The 19,615-nt window shown below is 40.6% G+C and overlaps 1 protein-coding gene across 1 annotated transcript; it reads left to right on the forward strand.

The window, feature by feature from the left end:
- Nucleotides 1–2,288: 2,288 nt before the first annotated feature.
- C8H5orf15 (chromosome 8 C5orf15 homolog) lies at nucleotides 2,289–18,087 on the forward strand. Its single transcript, XM_055429117.2, has 3 exons — nucleotides 2,289–2,465; nucleotides 13,638–14,164; nucleotides 16,616–18,087. Exons 1-3 carry the CDS (start codon nucleotides 2,327–2,329, stop codon nucleotides 16,745–16,747), a joined length of 798 nt encoding a protein of 265 aa, XP_055285092.2. The 5' UTR covers nucleotides 2,289–2,326; the 3' UTR covers nucleotides 16,748–18,087.
- The last annotated feature ends 1,528 nt before the right edge of the window (nucleotides 18,088–19,615 follow it).

The following is a 19,615-nucleotide window of genomic DNA, read 5'->3' on the forward strand; positions in this document are numbered from 1 at the left end:
GTGGTTTCTATTGATATTTCTTTGCCGGCCATCAGGTAGGGGCTGCTTTCAGCAAACAGACCATCTGCATTTCATGCCACATGGTCTTCTCCATTTTGAAAGCTGGAACAGAAAAATGTCACCAGCAAATCCTTGCCACACTTCTTATTTCCTCCAGAAGAGCCCAAACACCTAATTCTTAAAAAATTTTATTTTTTTAATGTTTTTATTTTATTTATTTATTGGACATGTACCATGTGGGATCTTAGTTCCCCAACCAGGGATCAAATCCATGCCCCCTCCATTGGGAGCTCAGAGTCTTAACCACTGTTTTAAGAGAATTAATTATGGTCACTGTGCTGTACATTACATCCCCATAACTTATTTATTTTATAGTGTCTTAATCCTTTCAAGGGCTCACCTGATTAGGTCAGGTCCACTGAGGACAGTCTCCCATTAAAGCCAGCTGTCCACATAGCATAACCTAATCAATCACAGGAGTGCTAGCTCACATTCACCTGTCCCTCCCACACTCAAAGGCAGGGGATCATATAAAGGTATGGATCACTGGGGATGGATTCTGCCATATATATTTAAAAATAACTTGTGGACTTCAAGCATTTACAAAACATCAATAGAATAGTAACTCTGCATGTGTATTGTATTACTCAGCTTCATCAAATGTAAACTTTTTTTTCTATTCAGCGATAAATGGTTTTAGGCAGAATTCCTTTCTATGGATGTTTGGAAGTGGCAATTCCAAACAAGTATCAGATTTACTTTTAGCAAACTGGTCACCCCAAACCTGCTGGCCTCAGTATTTGTCATATTTCATCAGGTTCATAAAGGCCTGCAGCTATTTCAAATAGAACTTTGTTAAATGTGTTCAGAGACTGGTGCATAAAGCTTGTTGGGTACATCCAGTTAGATGCTAGGTAATGGCATTTTGAAAGTTACAAAGGGCTCTCTGAGGGAATATTTTCCATTTATATATTGTCTGTTGCATGCAGCATGTCAGAATATTGTGCAAAGTGCCCTGAGTTCATGATACACCAGCAGGAGAATTGAAACAATCTGGTATGGGGACAAAGGAACAAAGGCGACAAAAAAGAGGACTGAAGGTATGTTTATTACAGGAAAAAGGCCTGATTAAGCCTGACTCTCCCAACACGCAGACACTAGAATTGAGACTTATTTGTAAAACTGAGTGATGGTTTTTGTCCTCACAGAGGGAAAGCTCTAGGGGAACTTGGGAGGACTTTGAACCCTGACTACCCTGTTTTGCAATAAGGGCACCATTCAGTCTATTTGGGCTTGTAGCTGGCTTGGGGAAATGAATAGATGAATGACCTTTTAGTTTTCTTAACAACACAGAGTTTGTGTGTTTCTGAGCGGTCACCAGGGCCAGATAAATGTTAAGGGAAACCAGATTCAGGAGAACACAGGCCCTTCTCTCCTCAGAGAGGCAGCTCAACTGTATATCGGGGAGAGGAGAAAGCTTCTGAGGGAATCATGGAGACGAGTGGAGAAGCTGTGGGGTAAAATAAATGTCTTGTTTCATGACATGATTTTCCTGCAAATCAATCAAATTAATTTTATGACCTGAAGCCTATATACATTTATTAAGAAAACATTCACAGAACACACAGACCACAGCATTATGGCTGGGGCCTTAAGGGAACTTCCTGGAAGCTTCTACATTTGCATTTTCATATACCGGGGGTTTTAAGTTACAGGATTTAAAAATAGAAGCTTAGTCCTCTTTCCTAGCTCACTTCTCTGCTTTTCCTTCATAGTACCTTTACCATTATATATAGTATGTATTTTACACTATAGTCTCCCTCACAGGAAAAGAAATTCCACAAAGGTGGGGAGTTTCTTTCAGTGTTCTATACTGAAACATGGAGAGGTGCTAAGTACTTGTTGAAGTAATGAATGGTTATTGGGAAAGGTAAAAAATAAAACATTAAAATTCCACCACCCATTCTTAATATGATTCTTTTGCCTTTGGGAGGGGGTGGGCAGTTACTTCTCTTCTGGGATCACTCTATTACGAAGTTGAATACTTCTAAAAATGTTCTAAAATAATTAGCTGTATAGGAGCCCATCACGTGGGAGGGAGAGGCTTGCTCTGACCCTCTTCACACCTTATAAATTACACCCTTAGTTTGCAGCCGACTTTGACGTGCTCCCTCTTTCCCCAAATCCCGCTGTGCCTCTCCTTCGTTATCGTTTCCAGAGCTCAATTCCCGGCCGCGGCGTCATCACGCTGGAACGCATGGCTACGCAGTGTCCGACGTCACGACGCAGAACCTAGCAACCGCGCAGACTCGTAACCGAGACCGTTATGGCTGCCGCCGCCTGGAGGAGGATGAGCGGCGCCGAGCAAGCAACTCTGCCGCCCAGGCCAGGTGTCCAGGTCCCCGGAGGGCTGGCGCGGCCGCTGGTCCTGGCCCTCCTGCTTGCATCCGCCATCATGCCCAGTGGTAAAGAGGGCGCGGCGGCAGGGCGGGCGCGGGGAGACGGGGCGGGCCCCGGAGCGGAACGCCAAGACGGGCCCGGCCAGGGAACGGGCGATTCCGAGTGTCCGGAGCAGGTGGCGATATCTCGAGGGGAGGGTGTCTGCAGCCCTGGCGAGGCTGTCTGAAGGGGTCTGTGAAGGTGGGGTCTTTAAGAGGCCTCAGAAGTGGGCTTGAAAGCTCCGGGGAGCGAGTGTGTAGATGGGCGGGGAGGGAGGAGTGGCCGTGGTGTCTAGAGAGTCTTGAAGAATGGGTTGCCACAGAGAATGCCGGTGATGCGCTCTCCAAAATTCCTTGGAGGTGTGGAGTAAAAAAACAAAACAAAAAAACACAAAAAACGCACAACTGTAAGAGCTGTGAGTTGAGTTTATTCAATGTCTTACTAAAGGTTGTAGCGGGCGGAGCCAGCTTTTCAGTTCTGAGCAATTGTTCGAAGAGGTCAAGGGAGGAGCCAGAATATGTATGAATTTTTTTTTTTTTTGCTGGGACATGTAGTCGAGCATCAAAAGATTATTGCTAATAACAACAAATCTGAAGGTTATAATTTTAGTACTTTTCTCTGTATAGGAAGACAGGAATCTGGGGTTTTTGAAGTTTTTCCTTAAAGAGGCATTTCCTTAGATAGGACCCGTATATCCAAGGCAGAATACTTCATCCTGTTTTCTCTATCCTAAATTCCCCTCAGGCCCACTATGATGGGCACTTGCAGTGGCTAATGGCTTGATTCTTGTGGAACTGGAGTGGCACACAGCTTTTTTTTTTTTTTTTTACTTTTTCTTTATACAGATGAGAGTTAGGAGGGTCTAGAAGAGAGGACAGAGGGGACAGGTGCTGAAGAGTTTAGAAGGTGTGGTATCCAAAGAGAGTCCCAAGGTCAGGGGTGGGTGCCTGGGGTTATAGCTGGGCCAAGGGACGGTGAGATCAGCAGTAAAGACGAAGGTGGGTAGGGGCAGTGACTGGACTGAGCTGATGGAATATTTTGGAGAGCAAAAGGGAAAAGAACTATCTTTGAGTACTGTTGCATCTCTGAGGACTGGGAGGTTCTGGTGCTTGGTAAAGAGTCAGAGTGCTAGAGTGTTAGACTTCTGAGGGACTTAGGAGGAGAACAGGAGTTCTGGGACAAGTGAGATTCTTTGTAAACGTAGTCACCCTTCTCTGTGTCCCTCTGTGTCATAGATAGCCCTGCTTCATTTTGATGGATCTGTAGGATTTGAATATTTCTTTTTTAGTTTTTTGAGTCATGATTGACATGTTAGTTTCAGGTGTACAGCATAATAATTTAATGTTTGTATACACTCAGATCACCACAGTAAATCTGGTTGCCATCCAGCACCCTGCATCGTTAGCAACATTTTTTTTTTTTTCTTATGATGAGGACTTTGAAGATTTACTTTCTGAGCAACTTTCCAGTATGCAGTATTATTAATTATGGTCACCATGCTGTACATTGCATCTGCATGACTTATTTAATCTTTTGATTCCCTTCACCTCCACTCTCTCCCCCTGCCTCCCCCACCATTTTGTTTTCTGTATCTGTGAGTTTAAGCTTTTTTGTTTTGTTTTTTAAATGCCACATGTAAATGAAATCATGATATTTGTCTTTCTCTTACTGATGTATTGCACTTTAGTGTAATGCCCTGAATATCCATTCACATTGTTGCAGATGGCAAGATTCCATTCCCTTATGTCTGAATGATAATTCATCCTGTATATATACCTCAATTTCTTTATCCATTCATTGATTCATGAGCTCCTTGGTTGTTTCTGTATCTTGGCTATTTTAAATAATGCTACATGATTAAGTATTCCTTTTCTTAGAAATGTTACATTGTTAATCAAGATATTGAAGGCCTTAGTGAGAAATAAAACCTGTAAACCATGTTCTGAGGCTTGGGAGGAACAAATGCACTAATAAAAATTTATAATGCATTTAAGCAGTATCTTGTGTAGTAGCTTCTTTTTATTTTCAGGCCAAGGCACAATCCTTCTTATGCCTAAATCTTTTCTGAGTTCAGATGAAAAACAGTATGAATGGGATAGTGTTCACTTACTTGCTAGTGGGGCTGTCAAGCCATACATTCCTCTGCTACAGTGCTGGTTACTTACTTGGGTTTCCCCAGCAGCACTGAGGGGGTGTGGACCACCCTCCCAGGAGTGTTTGTAAGTCTGGGGAAGGACTGTGGTCCATTTTCCCAAGGCCCTTTCATAGCTAGTAAATAAGGGGGATTTCTCTTGTTGATGCAAGTATTCCTGTTCCTAAAGTACTTAAGTAGCATGGCTGTTTTGGTTATTTAATCGTCTAAGAAAAAACTGACATAAAAATATTTATATTTCTTACTGGAACGCTTAAGATATATGGTTTGGGGGTATATGTAGCTGGTAACTATAGTTTCAGAAACAACTTTTTAAGAGATGGTTGAAAATCTTCTGCCATGTGCTTTTAATAGGGAGGCAGCTCATTGCAGTACAGTGGAGCATGTGTAGAACTTTCGCTAATACAAATGTTCTTTGTAAGTGTGCCTTAGGGTAGAGTGATTTCAAAGTAGTTACTCTTGTCAGAAGAAAATGAAAGTCTAGCTAGAATGTATTGAGTTTCAAACTTCAAGTAACCATAGAATGTTAGAAAGTTGCCACATCAGTTTTGTTTAAACTTGTTCCATGTTAGATTTCTTAAACTTTCAGTGCTTGCTTGGGTGTATTCTTGGCAATCTCTGAGACTTTTTTAGTTTTATGTGTTCCTTTTGATGAATTAAAAAAAAAAAACTAATGTAAGCATTATTTTGGATTACGGGATACTTGCTGTAACCAAGTCTGCCATGCTATTTCAAAAATGCCTTCTTTCTACATTCTGCCATCACATTGCTCCCAGATGTTGCCTTAATTTATTTAATATGTAATTCAATTTTTAAGGCATTGTTTCTCAGTCAATGTGTGAATGAATTCTCAGAGAAATATTGATACAGTGTAAGGAAGTTTTTAAAAAGGGACCAGTAGAAGAGAAATTAGACTTTTAATTTTTAAAAGTTAACTTTTAACTAGAGAGGTAATATCAAATAGGGAATGGTAGAAATGGAACATACATTTAAAAATCTAAAGTTATATATATATAAACTTGAACAAGTAAATCTGTGAAGTCAGAGTTACCACTTTGTTCTGAATACACGTCATAGCTGACTGGATCAGCCTCTTTTCTTTGAAGGAGTGGTGGTCCAGAAGGTTGATCTAATTTATATCAAATGTTTCAGATGAAATCCAAGTTTGTTTTCTTGAATGTAACATCTAATGTTTTTTATTGTTTGAATGCACTGCAGGGCATGCAAGATCTTAGATTCCCAACCAGGGTTCAAACCTGTGACCCCTGCAGTGGAAGCACGGAATCTTAACCACTTGACCACCAGGGAAGTCCTAATTTCCACATTTTACTCCTATTTATTAACTCTACTCCTACCTGGAGCTTCCCTGGTGGACTCCTACCTGATGCTCGGTATCGGAGTTACAGCAACAAATAGGGTGATGTTGGAGATATCCTTAGAAGAGTGAGTGGGGTTTTACCTGGCTAAGAACTATGAGAAAGGCTTTTGAGAGGGTGTAGTAGGTACAGAAACACTACTTGGGAAGCAGTGTAGGATTTGTGTTGAGAGTTGGGTCAAGAGCATATTCAGTAAGTGTTTATTGAATGCCTACTGCTAAGTAGGCAGTGGGGATAGAATAGTTTGGAAGATTAGTAAGAGGTAATAGCATTGAGATAATGGGGACCAGATCATATAGGAGCTTATCAGTTCAGTTCAGTTGCTCAGTCGTGTCCGACTCTTTGTGACCCCATGAATCACAGCACGCCAGGCCTCCCTGTCCATCACCAACTCTCGGAGTTCACTCAAACTCATGTCCATCGAGTCGGTGATGCCATCCAGCCATCTCATTCTCTGTCATCCCCGTCTCCTCCCACCCCCAATCCTTCCTAGCATCAGACTCTTTTCCAGTGAGTCAACTCGTTGCATGAGGTGGCCAAAGTATTGGAGCTTCAGCTTTAGCATCAGTCCTTCCAATGAACACCCAGGATTGATCTCCTTTAGAATGGACTGGTTGGATCTCCTTGCAGTCCAAGGGGCTCTCAAGAGTCTTCTCCAGCACCACAGTTCAAAAGCATCAATTCTTCGGCGATCAGCTTTCTTCACAGTCCAACTCTCACATCCATACATGACCACGGGAAAAACCATAGCCTTGACTAGATGGACCTTTGTTGGCAAAGTAATGTCTTTGCTTTTTAATATGCTATCTAGGTTGGTCATAACTTTCCTTCCAAGGAGCAAGAGTCTTTTAATTTCCTGGCTGCAGTCAGCATCTGCAGTGATTTTGGAGCCCAAAAAAACAAAATCTGACACTGTTTCCACTATTTCCCCATCTGTTTCCCATGAAGTGATGGGACCAGATGCCATGATCTCTGTTTTCTGAATGTTGAGCTTCAAGCCAACCTTTTCACTCTCCTCTTTCACTTTCATCAAGAGGCTTTTGAGTTCCTCTTCACATTCTGCCATAAGGGTGGTGTCATCTGCATATCTGAGGTTATTGATATTTCTCCCAGCAATCTTGATTCCAGCTTGTGCTACTTCCAGCCCAGCGTTCCTCATGATGTACTCTGCATATAAGTTAAATAAGCAGGGTGACAATATACAACCTTGACGTACTCCTTTTCCTATTTGGAACCAGTCTGTTGTTCCATGTCCAGTCCTAACTGTTGCTTCCTGACCTGCATACAGGTTTCTCAAGAGACAGGTCAGGTGGTCTGGTATTCCCATCTCTTTCAGAATGTTCCACAGCTTATTGTGATCCACACAGTCAAAGGCTTTGGCATAGTCAATGAAGCAGAAATAGATGGTTTTCTGGAGCTCTCTTGCTTTCTCCATGATCCAGCGGATGTTGGCTATTTGATCTCTGGTGCCTCTGCCTTTTCTAAAACCTGCTTGAACATCTGGAAGTTCATGGTTCACATATTGCTGAAGCCTGGCTTGGAGAATTTTGAGCATGACTTTGCTAGCGTGTGAGATGAGTGCAGTTGTGCGGTAGTTTGAGCATTCTTTGGCATTGCCTTTCTTTGGGATTGGGATGAAGACTGACCTTTTCCAGTCCTGTGGCCACTGCTGAGTTTTCCAAATTTGCTGGCATAGTGAGTGCAGCACTTTCACAGCATCTTTCAGGATTTGAAATAGCTCAATTGGAATTCCATCACCTCCACTAGCTTTGTTCGTAGTGACGCTTTCTGAGGCCCACTTGACTTCACATTCCAAGATGTCTGGCTCTAGGTGAGTGATCACGCCATCGTGATTATCTTCATCGTGAAGATCTTTTTTGTACAGTTCTTCCATGTATTCTTGCCACCTCTTCTTAATATCTTCTGCTTCTGTTAAGTCCATACCATTTCTGTCCTTTATCGAGCCCATCTTTGCATGAAATGTTCTCATGATATCTCTAATTTTCTTGAAAAGATCTCTTGTTTTTCCTATTCTGTTTTCCTCTATTTCTTTGCATTGATCGCTGAGGAAGGCTTTCTTGCTATTCTTTGGAACTCTGCATTCAGATGCTTATATCTTTACTTTTCTCCTTTGCTTTTCGCTTCTCTTCTTTTCACAGCTATTTGTAAGGCCTCCTCAGCCAGCCATTTTGCTTTTTTGCATTTCTTTTCCATGGGGATGGTCTTCTTCCCTGTCTCCTGTACAGTGTCGCGAACCTCCATCCAGAGTTCATCAGGCACTCTATCAGATCTAGACCCTTAAATCTATTTCTCACTTCCACTGTATAATCATAAGGGGTTTGATTTAGGTCATATCTGAATGGTCTAGTGGTTTTCCCTACTTTCTTCAATTTAAGTCTGAATTTGGCAATAAGGAGTTCATGATCTGAGCCACAGTCAGCTCCTGTCTCTTGTTTTTGCTAACTGTATACAGCTTCCCCATCTTTGGCTGCAAAGAATATAATCAGTCTGATTTTGGTGTTGACTGTCTGGTGATGTCCATGTGTAGAGTCTTCTCTTGCGTTGTTGGAAGAGGGTGTTTGCTATGACCAGTGCATTCTCTTGACAAAACTCTATTAGCCTTTGCCCTGCTTCATTTCGTGCTCCAAGGCCAAATTTGCCTGTTACTCCAGGTGTTTCTTGACTTCCTACTTTTGCATTCCAGTCCCCTATAATGAAAAGGACATCTTTTTTGGGTGTTAGTTCTAAAAGGTCTTGTAGGTCTTCATAGAACCGTTCAACTTCGGCTTCTTCAGCATTACTGGTTGGGGCATAGACTTGAATTACTGTAATATTGAATGGTTTGCCTTGGAAACGAACAGAAATCATTCTGTCATTTTTAAGATTGCATCCAAGTACTGCATTTCGGACTCTTTTGTTGACCATGATGGCTACTCCATTTCTTCTAAGGGATTCCTGTCCACAGTAGTAGATATAATAATGGTCATCTGAGTTAAATTCACCCATTCCAGTCCATTTTAGTTTACTGATTCCTAGAATGTCTACATTCACTCTTGCCATCTCCTGTTTGACCACTTCCAATTTGCCTTGATTCGTGGACCTAACATTCCAGGTTCCTATGCAATATTGCTCTTTACAGCATCGGACCTTGCTTCTATCACCAGTCATATCCACAACTGGGTATTTGTTTCGCTTTGACTCCATCCCTTCATTCTTTGTGGAGTTATTTCTCCACTGATCACCAGTAGCATACTGGATACCTACCGACCTGGGGAATTCCTCGTTCAGTATCCTATCATTTTGCCTTTTGATACTGTTCATGGGTTTCTCAAGGCAAGTATACTGAAGTGGTTTGCCATTCCCTTCTCCAGTGGACCACATTCTGTCAGACCTCTCCACCATGACCTGTCCGTCTTGGGTGGCCCCACACGGCATGGCTTAGTTTCATTGAGTTAGACAGGGCTGTGGTCCATATGATAGGAGCTTATAGGCTATTATAAAGGCTTTGAATTTCACTTTTGAGAGAAACGCAGAGCTACAAGGTGGTTTTAAGCAGAGCAGTAACATCATCTAGCATAAGGTTTTACAGGGCGACTCTGGCTGTTGCGTTGAGAGTGGCCACTGAGGATTATGGTAGAAGCAGGCAGATCATTTAGAAGACTACTGTAATAATCTAGGTGAAATGATGATGGCTTGGATTCAGTTCAGTTCAATTAGGCAGTAGCAATGGAGAGGTGAAAACTCTTCAAATTCTTCATATATTTTGAAGTTAGGGTAACAGATTGGATGTGGAGTATTAAAATAACGACTGCAAGGCTATAGGGTTGAACAGCAGAGAAATGGAGTTGTCCTAACTGAGAAGGAGACTGCAGATAGAACAGGGATTTTTGTTGTTGTTGTTTGTTTCTTTGTCTTCTCTTTTTGGAATGGGGAGTAAAAATTCACATCTTTAACCTTTTCATCTTGAAATAATTGTAAATTCACTTGCAGTTGTAAAAAATAAAATCAGGAATTCTGTGTGCCCTTTACCCAGTTTTTCTGGTGGTAGTATCCTGCAAAACTGTAGTGCAGTGCCACAACCAGACGCTGATATTGACAGAGTCAAGAGACAGCATTTCCATCACCATAAGGAGTTTTCTGTAGCTCTTTTCAAAGTCACCCTCACTTTTTCCCCATCCCTACTCCCTCCTGAATTCCTGGCAACCACTAATCTTTTTTCTTTCTATAATCTTATCATTTTGTGAATGTGATGTATGGAATCATATAATATGTAGCTTTTGGGAGTTGGCTGGTTTTACCTAGTATAATTCTTGGGAGATTCATCTAAGTTGTTTCATGTATCAATAGTTTGTTCCTTTTTGTTGCTGAGTAATGTTCCTTGGTATGGATGTGTACTCCACTTGTTTAACCATTCATCTACTGAAGAACATCTGAGTTGTTTCCAGTTTTTGGCTATTGTGAATAAGGCTGCTGTAAACATTTATGCAAAGATTTTTGTGTGAGCATAAGTTTCCGTTTCTCTAAGATAAATGCCCAGGACTGTAACTGCTGGGTCATGTGGTCATTGCACATTTGGTTTAAGAAACTGCCAAACTGTTTCCTGAGATGGTTGTCACGTGTTGCATAACCACAGCGGCATGTGAGTGCTCTTGTTACCCTGCATCCTTGCCAGCATTTGACATGGTCATTATTTTTTATTTTAGCCTTTCTAATAGGTGTATGGTGATATCTCATGGAGATTTAATTTGCATCTTGCTAATGGTTAACACCTTTTCATGTGCTTATTGGATATCTGTATACTCTTTTTGGTGAAATGTTTCTTTATGGCTTTTGCCCATGTTCTAATTGGATTGTTTGCTTTTTCACTTTTGACTTGTCATAATTCTTCATGTATTCTAGATATTAGTCCTTTGTTGGGTATGGGGCTTACAGATACTTCTTCCACTTGGTAGCTTGTCTTTTCTTCCTCACAGAAGTCTTTTACTGAACAAATGTTTTAAAATTTTGATGGAATCCAATTTATGAATTTTTCCTTTTATGTATTGTGTTTTTGGTATCAGATCTAAGAATTTATCTAGTCCACAATTCTGAAGATTTTGTTGGAGGTCTTTCTCTAAAATCTGTGTAGTTTTTAAAAAAATAATTATTATTTTAATTAACTTATTTGAACTTTGGTAGCGTTGGGTCTTCGTTGCTGCGTGAGGGCTTTCTCTAGCAGTGGTGTGTGGGCTTCTCTTGTGGAGCCCAGGCTCTAGGCGCATGGGCTTAGTAGTTGCGGCACATGGGCTTAGTTGCTCTAGGACACGTGGGGTCTTCCTGGACCAGGAATCGAACCCATGTCCCCTGCATTGGGATGTGGATTCTCCTCTAAAATCTGTGTAGTTTTACATTTAAATTTGTGATCCAGTTTTTAGTTAATTTTTGTAAAAGGTGTGAGACTTAGGCCAAGGTTCATTTAACTTGTTAATATGTTAGATTACATCGATTTTTGAGTATTGAGGCAGTCTTGCATCTCTGGAATAAACCTTACTAATCATGGAGTATCATTTTATATATTGCTGATTTCTTTTTTTTGTTTTGGCTCTTCTATGTGGTTTGCGGTATCTCAGTTCCCCAGCCAGGGATTGAACCTTGGCTTGGAATCCTAACCACTAGGTCACCAGGGAGGCTTGGGGCTTCCCTGGTGGCTCAGAGGTTAAAGCTTCTGCCTCCAATGTGGGAGACCCGGGTTCGATCCCTGGGTCGGGAAGATCCCCTGGAGAAGGAAACGGTAACCCACTCCAGTATTCTTGCCTGGAGAATCCCATGGATGGAGAAGCCTGGTAGGCTACAGTCCACGGGGTCGCATAGAGTCGGACACGACTGAGCGATGGAACAGAACAGAACAGGTCACCAGGGAACTTTATATTGCTGGTTTCTATTTGTTAATATTTTGTTAAGAATTTTTGCATTTCTGTTCATGAAAGATACCAATCTGTAATTTTCTTTTTCTGTAGTGTCTTTGGTTTTGGTTTCAGGAGCTTCATAAAAGGAATCGTGAAGTGTTCCCTCTGCAGGTCTCTGGAGGAGGTTGTATAGAGTTGGTGTTAACTCTTCATTAAACATTTGGTAGAATTCTCTAGTGAAATTTCCAGTGAATTCTCCATTCTCATGTGGGCTGGGATATTTAATTTTGGGGAGTTTTAAAATTAAGAATTCAGTTTCTTTAGTAGTTAAAGGGCTGTTCAAATTATGTATTTCATATGGGGTAAATTGTGGTACTTTGTGTTTTTAAGATTCTGGTCTTAAGCTTTCTCTTTTAGTTGCTTTTTATGACATTGCTGTGACAGGGGAGGTGGGGGTTGGTGCACATTACTTGCAGTTAGAGCTAGAAATCTAGGGTCTACTTGATCTGTGTCGATGCCTTAAGGACAGTGGTGGTCCTGGTAGTTCTGGCAGAGGTGGGAGTTTCAGCTCCTCCTGTGGTCTGCACTGACATGATGGGGACAGCCTCGTTGCTGCTGGGCTGTGGCTAATGTCTCGACTGTCCACGAGGCCTCCTTTTATGGGGGAAGGGGCGCCTCGCTGCAGCTTGGCCAGGGTGGTGGTCTAGGTTCCCCGCTTGGTCTTTGCTGCTGTCAGCGTGAGTGGAGAGTGGTGCTGTTTGTAGAGAGAGAAAGAGCAGTTGTCTGAAAGTTTTCTTTCTCGCTAGGCTGCCTCTCTCCTGATCTTCTGACGAGAGAGCAGGCTTTTTTGGGGGCCCGTTTTGTCCATACTCCTGGGTATTTCCAGGTTACTGGATTCTTCAGCTCCAAGTCTGGAATACATGAGGTAAAAAGAATATTCAGGATAGTCAACTCTGGGTTGTTTCTCAGGTCCTAAGGTCTCTGATCGCTCTGCCTTATTCTTTCCACCTTTCACAATTGTGTTATGTTGTTTTATATGTAACAGAAAGAGTTTTTTTTTTAGTGGGAAGAATAGGGAAAATACATTTACTTCATCTTCCTGGCAGTGAAAGTCAGAATTTCATTTTGAACATGTTAATTTGAGTGACAAACCTAAGTGGACATGTCAGGTAGATAGTTGGACTTATGAGCCTAGAGTTCTGGTAGTTTGTAGACCTTCTCTTTTGATGGCTTCATTTTTCTCAGAGAGGTCAGGAACTTATTTTAGCCTTTGAAAATGAGGACAACAGAAAAGGTTTTAGAAGTTTGAGGACAGAGGAAACTGTGAATGGTCTACTAAGAGTAGAAGGGTGAACAGACTAGGAAAATACAGTATCATTGCTGACAGCATGACGTGTACATCTGAATTTGGGTGTTGCATTTGAAATGAAATAAAAAAATGAAAAACAGAAAATGAAATATTCATCAGATAATAGTTGCCTTGCCAGATAGTAAGAACTTAAGCAGCATAAGAGACCTGTTGCATTTCATAGCCTGCCACCATAAGAAAAAGGAAGACTAGAGAGGGATCTGATTTTAGGTCACAGTGGCAAAGTCCACACAGAGCTTGTGCCCTCTGTTTTAATTTCACAAAGGTTGGATTTCAGTACCTGTTCTCTACGCTAACTGCAGAACAGAAAGGTGACTAATCCTCGCTTAGTGAAGAATGTAGGCGTATTTCCTTCTAGCTTGGTGGAGATAACTTTGGAGATTTCAGTGTAACATTTCTTTCTTTACTTGTTTTAGTTCTGTCACCGATTGATTCATTGAGCCAGCCTGTACTCAAGTCAGATGTTTCTACTCCAAATATGAATGCTTTAACAAATGAAAACCAAACCACACCTTCTCCTTCCCAAGTCAGCACCACTCTCCCTCCCACAACTAGTACAGAAAAAAGTGGAGTGGCGTCCGTGTCCCCTCATCCCTCATCTACTACTTCTCTGTCCCAAGAGGAGGTTGATAACAATGAAGATCCCAGCATAGAGGAGGAGGATCTTCTCACACTGAACAGTTCTCCGTCCACTGCCAGAGACACCCTGGACAATGGGGATTATGGAGAGCCAGACTATGACTGGACCACCAGCCCCCGGGAGGATGAGTCCAGTGAAGCCTTGGAAGAGAACAGGGGCTACATGGAAACTGAGCACTCAGAGAGACCTTTTAAAACCCCACCCTCAGATAGAGAAGAGGAAGACAGCCATTTCTTTTTCCACCTTATTATTTTTGCTTTTTGTATTGCTATTGTTTATATTACATATCACAACAAAAGGAAGGTAAGTTGGGATTTTTTCACCCCCTCTAGTTGCCCTCTATCATCTCAGTCATACTTCCTATTAATGTGTTTGCTTATTCAGAGGTTTTTTTTCCCTCTTTTAATCAGGTTTCAGTTGGTGGTAAAATATTGTGATATCTCATCAGCTTGCATGTCTGTGTGTATTTTAACAAATGACAGAATGCTTTACTACATGTGAGTGAGTGAGTGAAAGTTGCTCAGTCGTGTCTGACTCTTTGTGACCCCATGGACTATACAGTCCATGAAATCCTCTAGGCCAGAATACTGGAGTGGCTAGCCTTTCCCTTCTCCAGGGATCGAACCCAGGTCTCCCACATTGCAGGTGGATTCTTTACCATTTGAACCACAAGGGAAGTCCAAGAATACTGGGGTGGGTAGCCTATCCCTTCTCCAGTGGATCTTCCCAACCCAGGAATTGAACCGGGGTCTCCTGAGTTGCAGGCGGATTCTTTACCAACTGAGCTATCAGGGAAGCCTGATAACATGTGCTTCTAAAAAAGGAAACCAATTGATTTTGAGCAAAACCAAAACCCGATGATTTTTTTTAAAAAGGTTTTATGTCTTAATTTAGCATTGCTACTTCATTGGGAGTACTTGTGGAGAGAGATGTTAATTTAGGACTTCTAATTTATTTACATTGAACTTAATGATATTTTGATAACTTTTTCCCCTGGTTGTTAAAGTATTAGATGTCTTTCTTAGGGACACTGAAAAATGGAGAAAAGAAAATGTAAGCTACTACCCAAATCTGAGCATTACTAATGTTTTGGTATATTTCTGGCCTGAAAATGTGTGTATAATTCAGATATATATGTGTATGCTAATAATTTTTAAATGAACTTGATTTCATATAGAGTTTTATATCTTGCCTTTTACCTAACAAATCATGAGCGTTTTTCATATCATTAATTTTCTTTAAAAACATGATTTAATACTACATGGTTTAACTATTTTCCTGTTGAGTGTTTAGATTGTTTTCAATTTTTGATCCAGAAATAGTAATATGATGAACATTGCTGTACTGAAATTGGTTTGTTGGAGTACATGAGGCAGAGGAGGCATAAATAGGACTGTATGCATAATTTAGTGTGAGGGTTCATCTGGGCGCTCTGCAGTCCCTTAGCTAAATACTTAAAGGGAAATCAAACACAGTGTCCGTTTTAATACTTACTGGTCAGGAAATCTCAGTTCTTGACTTTGTTGTAACTTGCATTTGTGATTGTTAGCACCCACTTCCCCTTTAGGAGGTTGATTTTCTCACCTGCAAAATGATACAAAAGTAATTTCAGAATGCCTTCCAGCTTAGAGAATCAGTGATTCTAATATCTAATTTGTGGTTTTGAGTTGGTTTATTTGTGGTTTAGTGGTCTCTCACTAGCTCTGTAAGTATTTGTAGGTGGATGAAATTTTGAATGCCAGTTATGTTTTATTCCACTGTTCAGTGTTGGACCATGGAGATCAGTCCTGGGTGTTCATTGGAAGGACTGGTGCTAAAGCTGAGAAACTCCAATACTTGGGCCACCTCATGTGAAGAGTTGACTCACTGGAAAAGACTCTGATGCTGGGAGGATTGGGGGCAGGAGGAGAAGGGGACAACAGAGAATGAAATGGCTGGGTGGCATCACCGACTTGATGGACATGAGTTTGAGTGAACTCTGGGAGTTGATGATGGACAGGGAGGCCTGGTGTGCTGTGATTCATGGGGTTGCAAAGAGTTGGACACGACTGAGCGACTGAACTGACCTGAACTGAAAGAAAGAAAGTGAAGGTCACTCAGTCATGTCTGACTATTTGCGACCCCATGTACTGTACAGTCCATGGAATTCTCCAGGCCAGAATACTGGAGTGGGTAGCCTTGGGAGTGGGATCTTCCCAACCCAGGGACTGAGCCCAGGTCTCCCACATTGCAGGCAGATTCTAAAGTGAAGTCGCTCAGTCATGTCTGACTCTTTGTGACCCTGTGGACTGTATTCTACCAGGCTTCTCCGTCCATGGGATTTTCCAGGCAAGAGTACTGGAGTGGGTTGCCATTTCCTTCTCCAGGGGATCTTCCCGACCCAGGGATCAAACACAGGTCTCCCACATTGTAGAAAGACGCTTTACCATATGAGCCACCAGGGAAGTCCTAGGGACTTAAGCACCTAAGAGTCTTGTTAAACAGGTAGGTTCCTGGACTCCACTGCTATCTATTAGCTCATCTCTGAAGAGAGAGTCCAGGAATCAGTCTTTAACAGGAACTTCTATATACATTAAAAATTAAAAAGCACTGTTTCAGCTTATTTACAGGATGGAAAACAAAAGCCCTTTTGTTGTTGACATTTTACTTTTGTGTTTGGGAACCTAGGAGACAGATACTTCAGTTGTTATAAAAACTTTTAGCATGTCCTCTATTTTCTCTTTTGAATATCTGATTTATTTTGTTTTATTCCAGATTTTCCTTCTGGTTCAAAGCAGGAAATGGCGTGATGGTTTTTGTTCCAAAACAGTGGAATATCATCGTCTTGACCAGAATGTTAATGAAGCAATGCCTTCTCTGAAGATTACCAATGATTATATATTTTAAAGCACTGTGATTTACATTTGCTTATTATGTAATTTTATTTGCTTGACTTTTTATATGATATTGTGCAGATGTTTGCCATTGGCAGTTCATACTTAAATGAGAGGTGGGCCTCTCTTTATTTTGCCTTGGTGCTTTGGAAATTAAGTATCATGAACAAGGAGTATATAATTTTTTATCTACATTTTTAGAGGTGAATTCAATCAGGTGTCCAAAATGTGGAGCTAAGCATTACCTGTTAGTTTTTTATTGTTTTAGATTTCTTTATTGTACTTCTTTTGGAAGTGTTAGTAATGTACTTTTAAAAAATCCCAAACTTATAGTTAAATTGCAACACATCTGATACTGCTGACTCAGATTCTCTTTTTGCCATCCAAATACCGTTTCTAAAGCACACATTTCTTTGTGCTGTCAAACTGTAATCTACAAGGATGTATGTAATAGTGCTTTACATATAAGTAACAGTTTTTTCTTCCAGGAAAATTTCTTTGGATATTTTTGGATAATTTATGTATAATTTATTATTGCTCATTCTGACCACGATTTTAAGTAGCACATTAATAAATGTGTCTAGAAATTCTGGCAATAGAGACTCTGCAGTTTGCAGTAGACGTAAATAAAATGTTATAGATAGCTTTTTTGGTTTGAATTACTGAATTAAATTTAGAGGTAGAAATTGTTGTGAAATATTAAATACACGTACAATTGCTTTTACTTAGCAATTGATTGTAGCACGGGTTCCTCCAAGCTTTGAAGCAAGGGGCAGAGTTTAAAATTATATCATATTTGTTCACTTGCTTATTTTTTATAGTAAGTTTGAATGGATTTTAGGAGACATTGTAATTTAAATAATATTGTATCTAGGTCTTTCAAATAATTATACCTGTTTGTTTACATAAAGGCTGTATATGTACACTGACTCTCACTTTGCGTTTGTTTCTTGTTCTTTTTTAATAGCAACTGGAAATTACTTACTATATTTAATTTTGACTTGTCTTTCTATCATAAGGAGTTGATCAGTATGTAAATATATGATTTGAAACATGGTTGACTTACAGGTGTCACAACAACTTTTTAGAAAACATAACCCCTAATATATGTTAAACACCACTCACAAAACCCAGGTGAGCTTAGTGGGCATATGGTTTGTGTAGAGATGGAAGAGGCAGGGTAGTCTGTCCATCATTTCTCTTGGGTGGACAGTTTACTGTTACAGTAAGGAAGGGAGGCACAGTGGAAGTACACCTGAACTGTTATTGCAGTAATTTTTTTCATATCTGAAATTGTATTATTTAATATTTTGAATAAGACTTTAAAAAATAAATGGCAAAGATATAAATTCATGATTTTATGAGCGTGTTTCATTTTGATGATACATCCTTCACTGGTTGGTGATAGATGGGTAATGCATGTCTGGGAGGAAAAAAAAGAAAATGTATTAGCTTGCTTTTGTTCCTTTTAGTACTGGGACTCTGCTTCTGTGAATTCCACATAACATTTCTAGATCCTGCTTTAGATCTAGTTTATGGCTGTGCACTGTGGTTTATTGAAACCATAGCAAAGTAGGATTGCAAAGGAGAGTAATGCAGCTAAATCAGTGTTCTGCGCTTCCGGCATCCTGCTTCCTGCTTCTTCCTGTTGAAGCCTCTCCCATCCTGGAGGATTGTCCCCCTTAGTGGGTCTGGGGTTCTTTGGTGCTTCCTGATGGCACCATCTTTGCTACCCATGTCCCAGTGCTGCAATCAAATAGCCTCTGACTTGGAGCAACAGATTGTACATTGATCAAAAATGCTTCCAGTGTCTTACAAAGGCACCCAAGTCGCTGGTCTATAAGTCTGTATATAATTCAGACATACACGTGTATGTTAACAATTTTTAAAAGAACTTGACTTCATATTGTTTCGCATCTTGCTTTTTACCTAACAGATCATGAGCATTTTCTATGTCATTAATATTTTTAAAAAACATTTAATAGCTGCATAATTTATTTAACTATTTTCCTCTTGACTGTTAAGATCGTTTCCAGTTTTTGGCTCAGAAATAGTATTGTGAATATTTCCGTATTGGAATTGGTTTGTTGGGTTAAATGAGGCAAAGGAGGCATGACTAGGGATGAATGGCACAAATAAGACCTACATTTGAGTCTTATAGCACCAGTGTATCCTACTCATATGTGGTGTAGTCTTTCAGTGTCAGTTTCTGGAAAGACCAGGAGCATTGCTCCAAATGTTGGTACTAATGGAGAAGTTCTATACAGTTAGCAAAAACAAGACCAGGAGCTGACTGTGGCTCAGATCATGAACTCCTTATTGCCAAATTCAGACTGAAATTGAAGAAAGTAGGGAAAACCACTAGACCATTCAGATATGACCTAAATCAAATCCCTTATGATTATACAGTGGAAGTAAGAAATAGATTTAAGGGTCTAGATCTGATTGATAGAGTGCCTGATGAACTCTGGATGGAGGTTCGTGACATTGTACAAGAGACAGGGACCAAGACCATCCCCATGGAAAAGAAATGCAAAAAAGCAAAATGGCTGTCTGAGGAGGCCTTACAAATAGCTGTGAAAAGAAGAGAAGCGAAAAGCAAAGCAGAAAAGGAAAGATATAAGCATCTGAATGCAAAGTTCCAAATAGCAAGGAGAGATAAGAAAACCTTCCTCAGCGATCAGTGCAAAGAAATAGAGGAAAACAACAGAATGGGAAAAACAAGAGATCTCTTTAAGAAGATTAGAGATACCAAGGGAACATTTCATGCAAAGGTGGGCTCGATAAAGGACAGAAATGGTATGGACCTAACAGAAGCAGAAGATATTAAGAAGAGGTGGCAAGAATACCGGGAAGAACTGTACAAAAAAGATCTTCATGA

Source organism: Moschus berezovskii, chromosome 8 (assembly GCF_049115385.1).
Source record: "Moschus berezovskii isolate FMDL1 chromosome 8, NW_MosBer_1.0, whole genome shotgun sequence".
NCBI classification, from domain to species: domain Eukaryota; kingdom Metazoa; phylum Chordata; class Mammalia; order Artiodactyla; family Moschidae; genus Moschus; species Moschus berezovskii.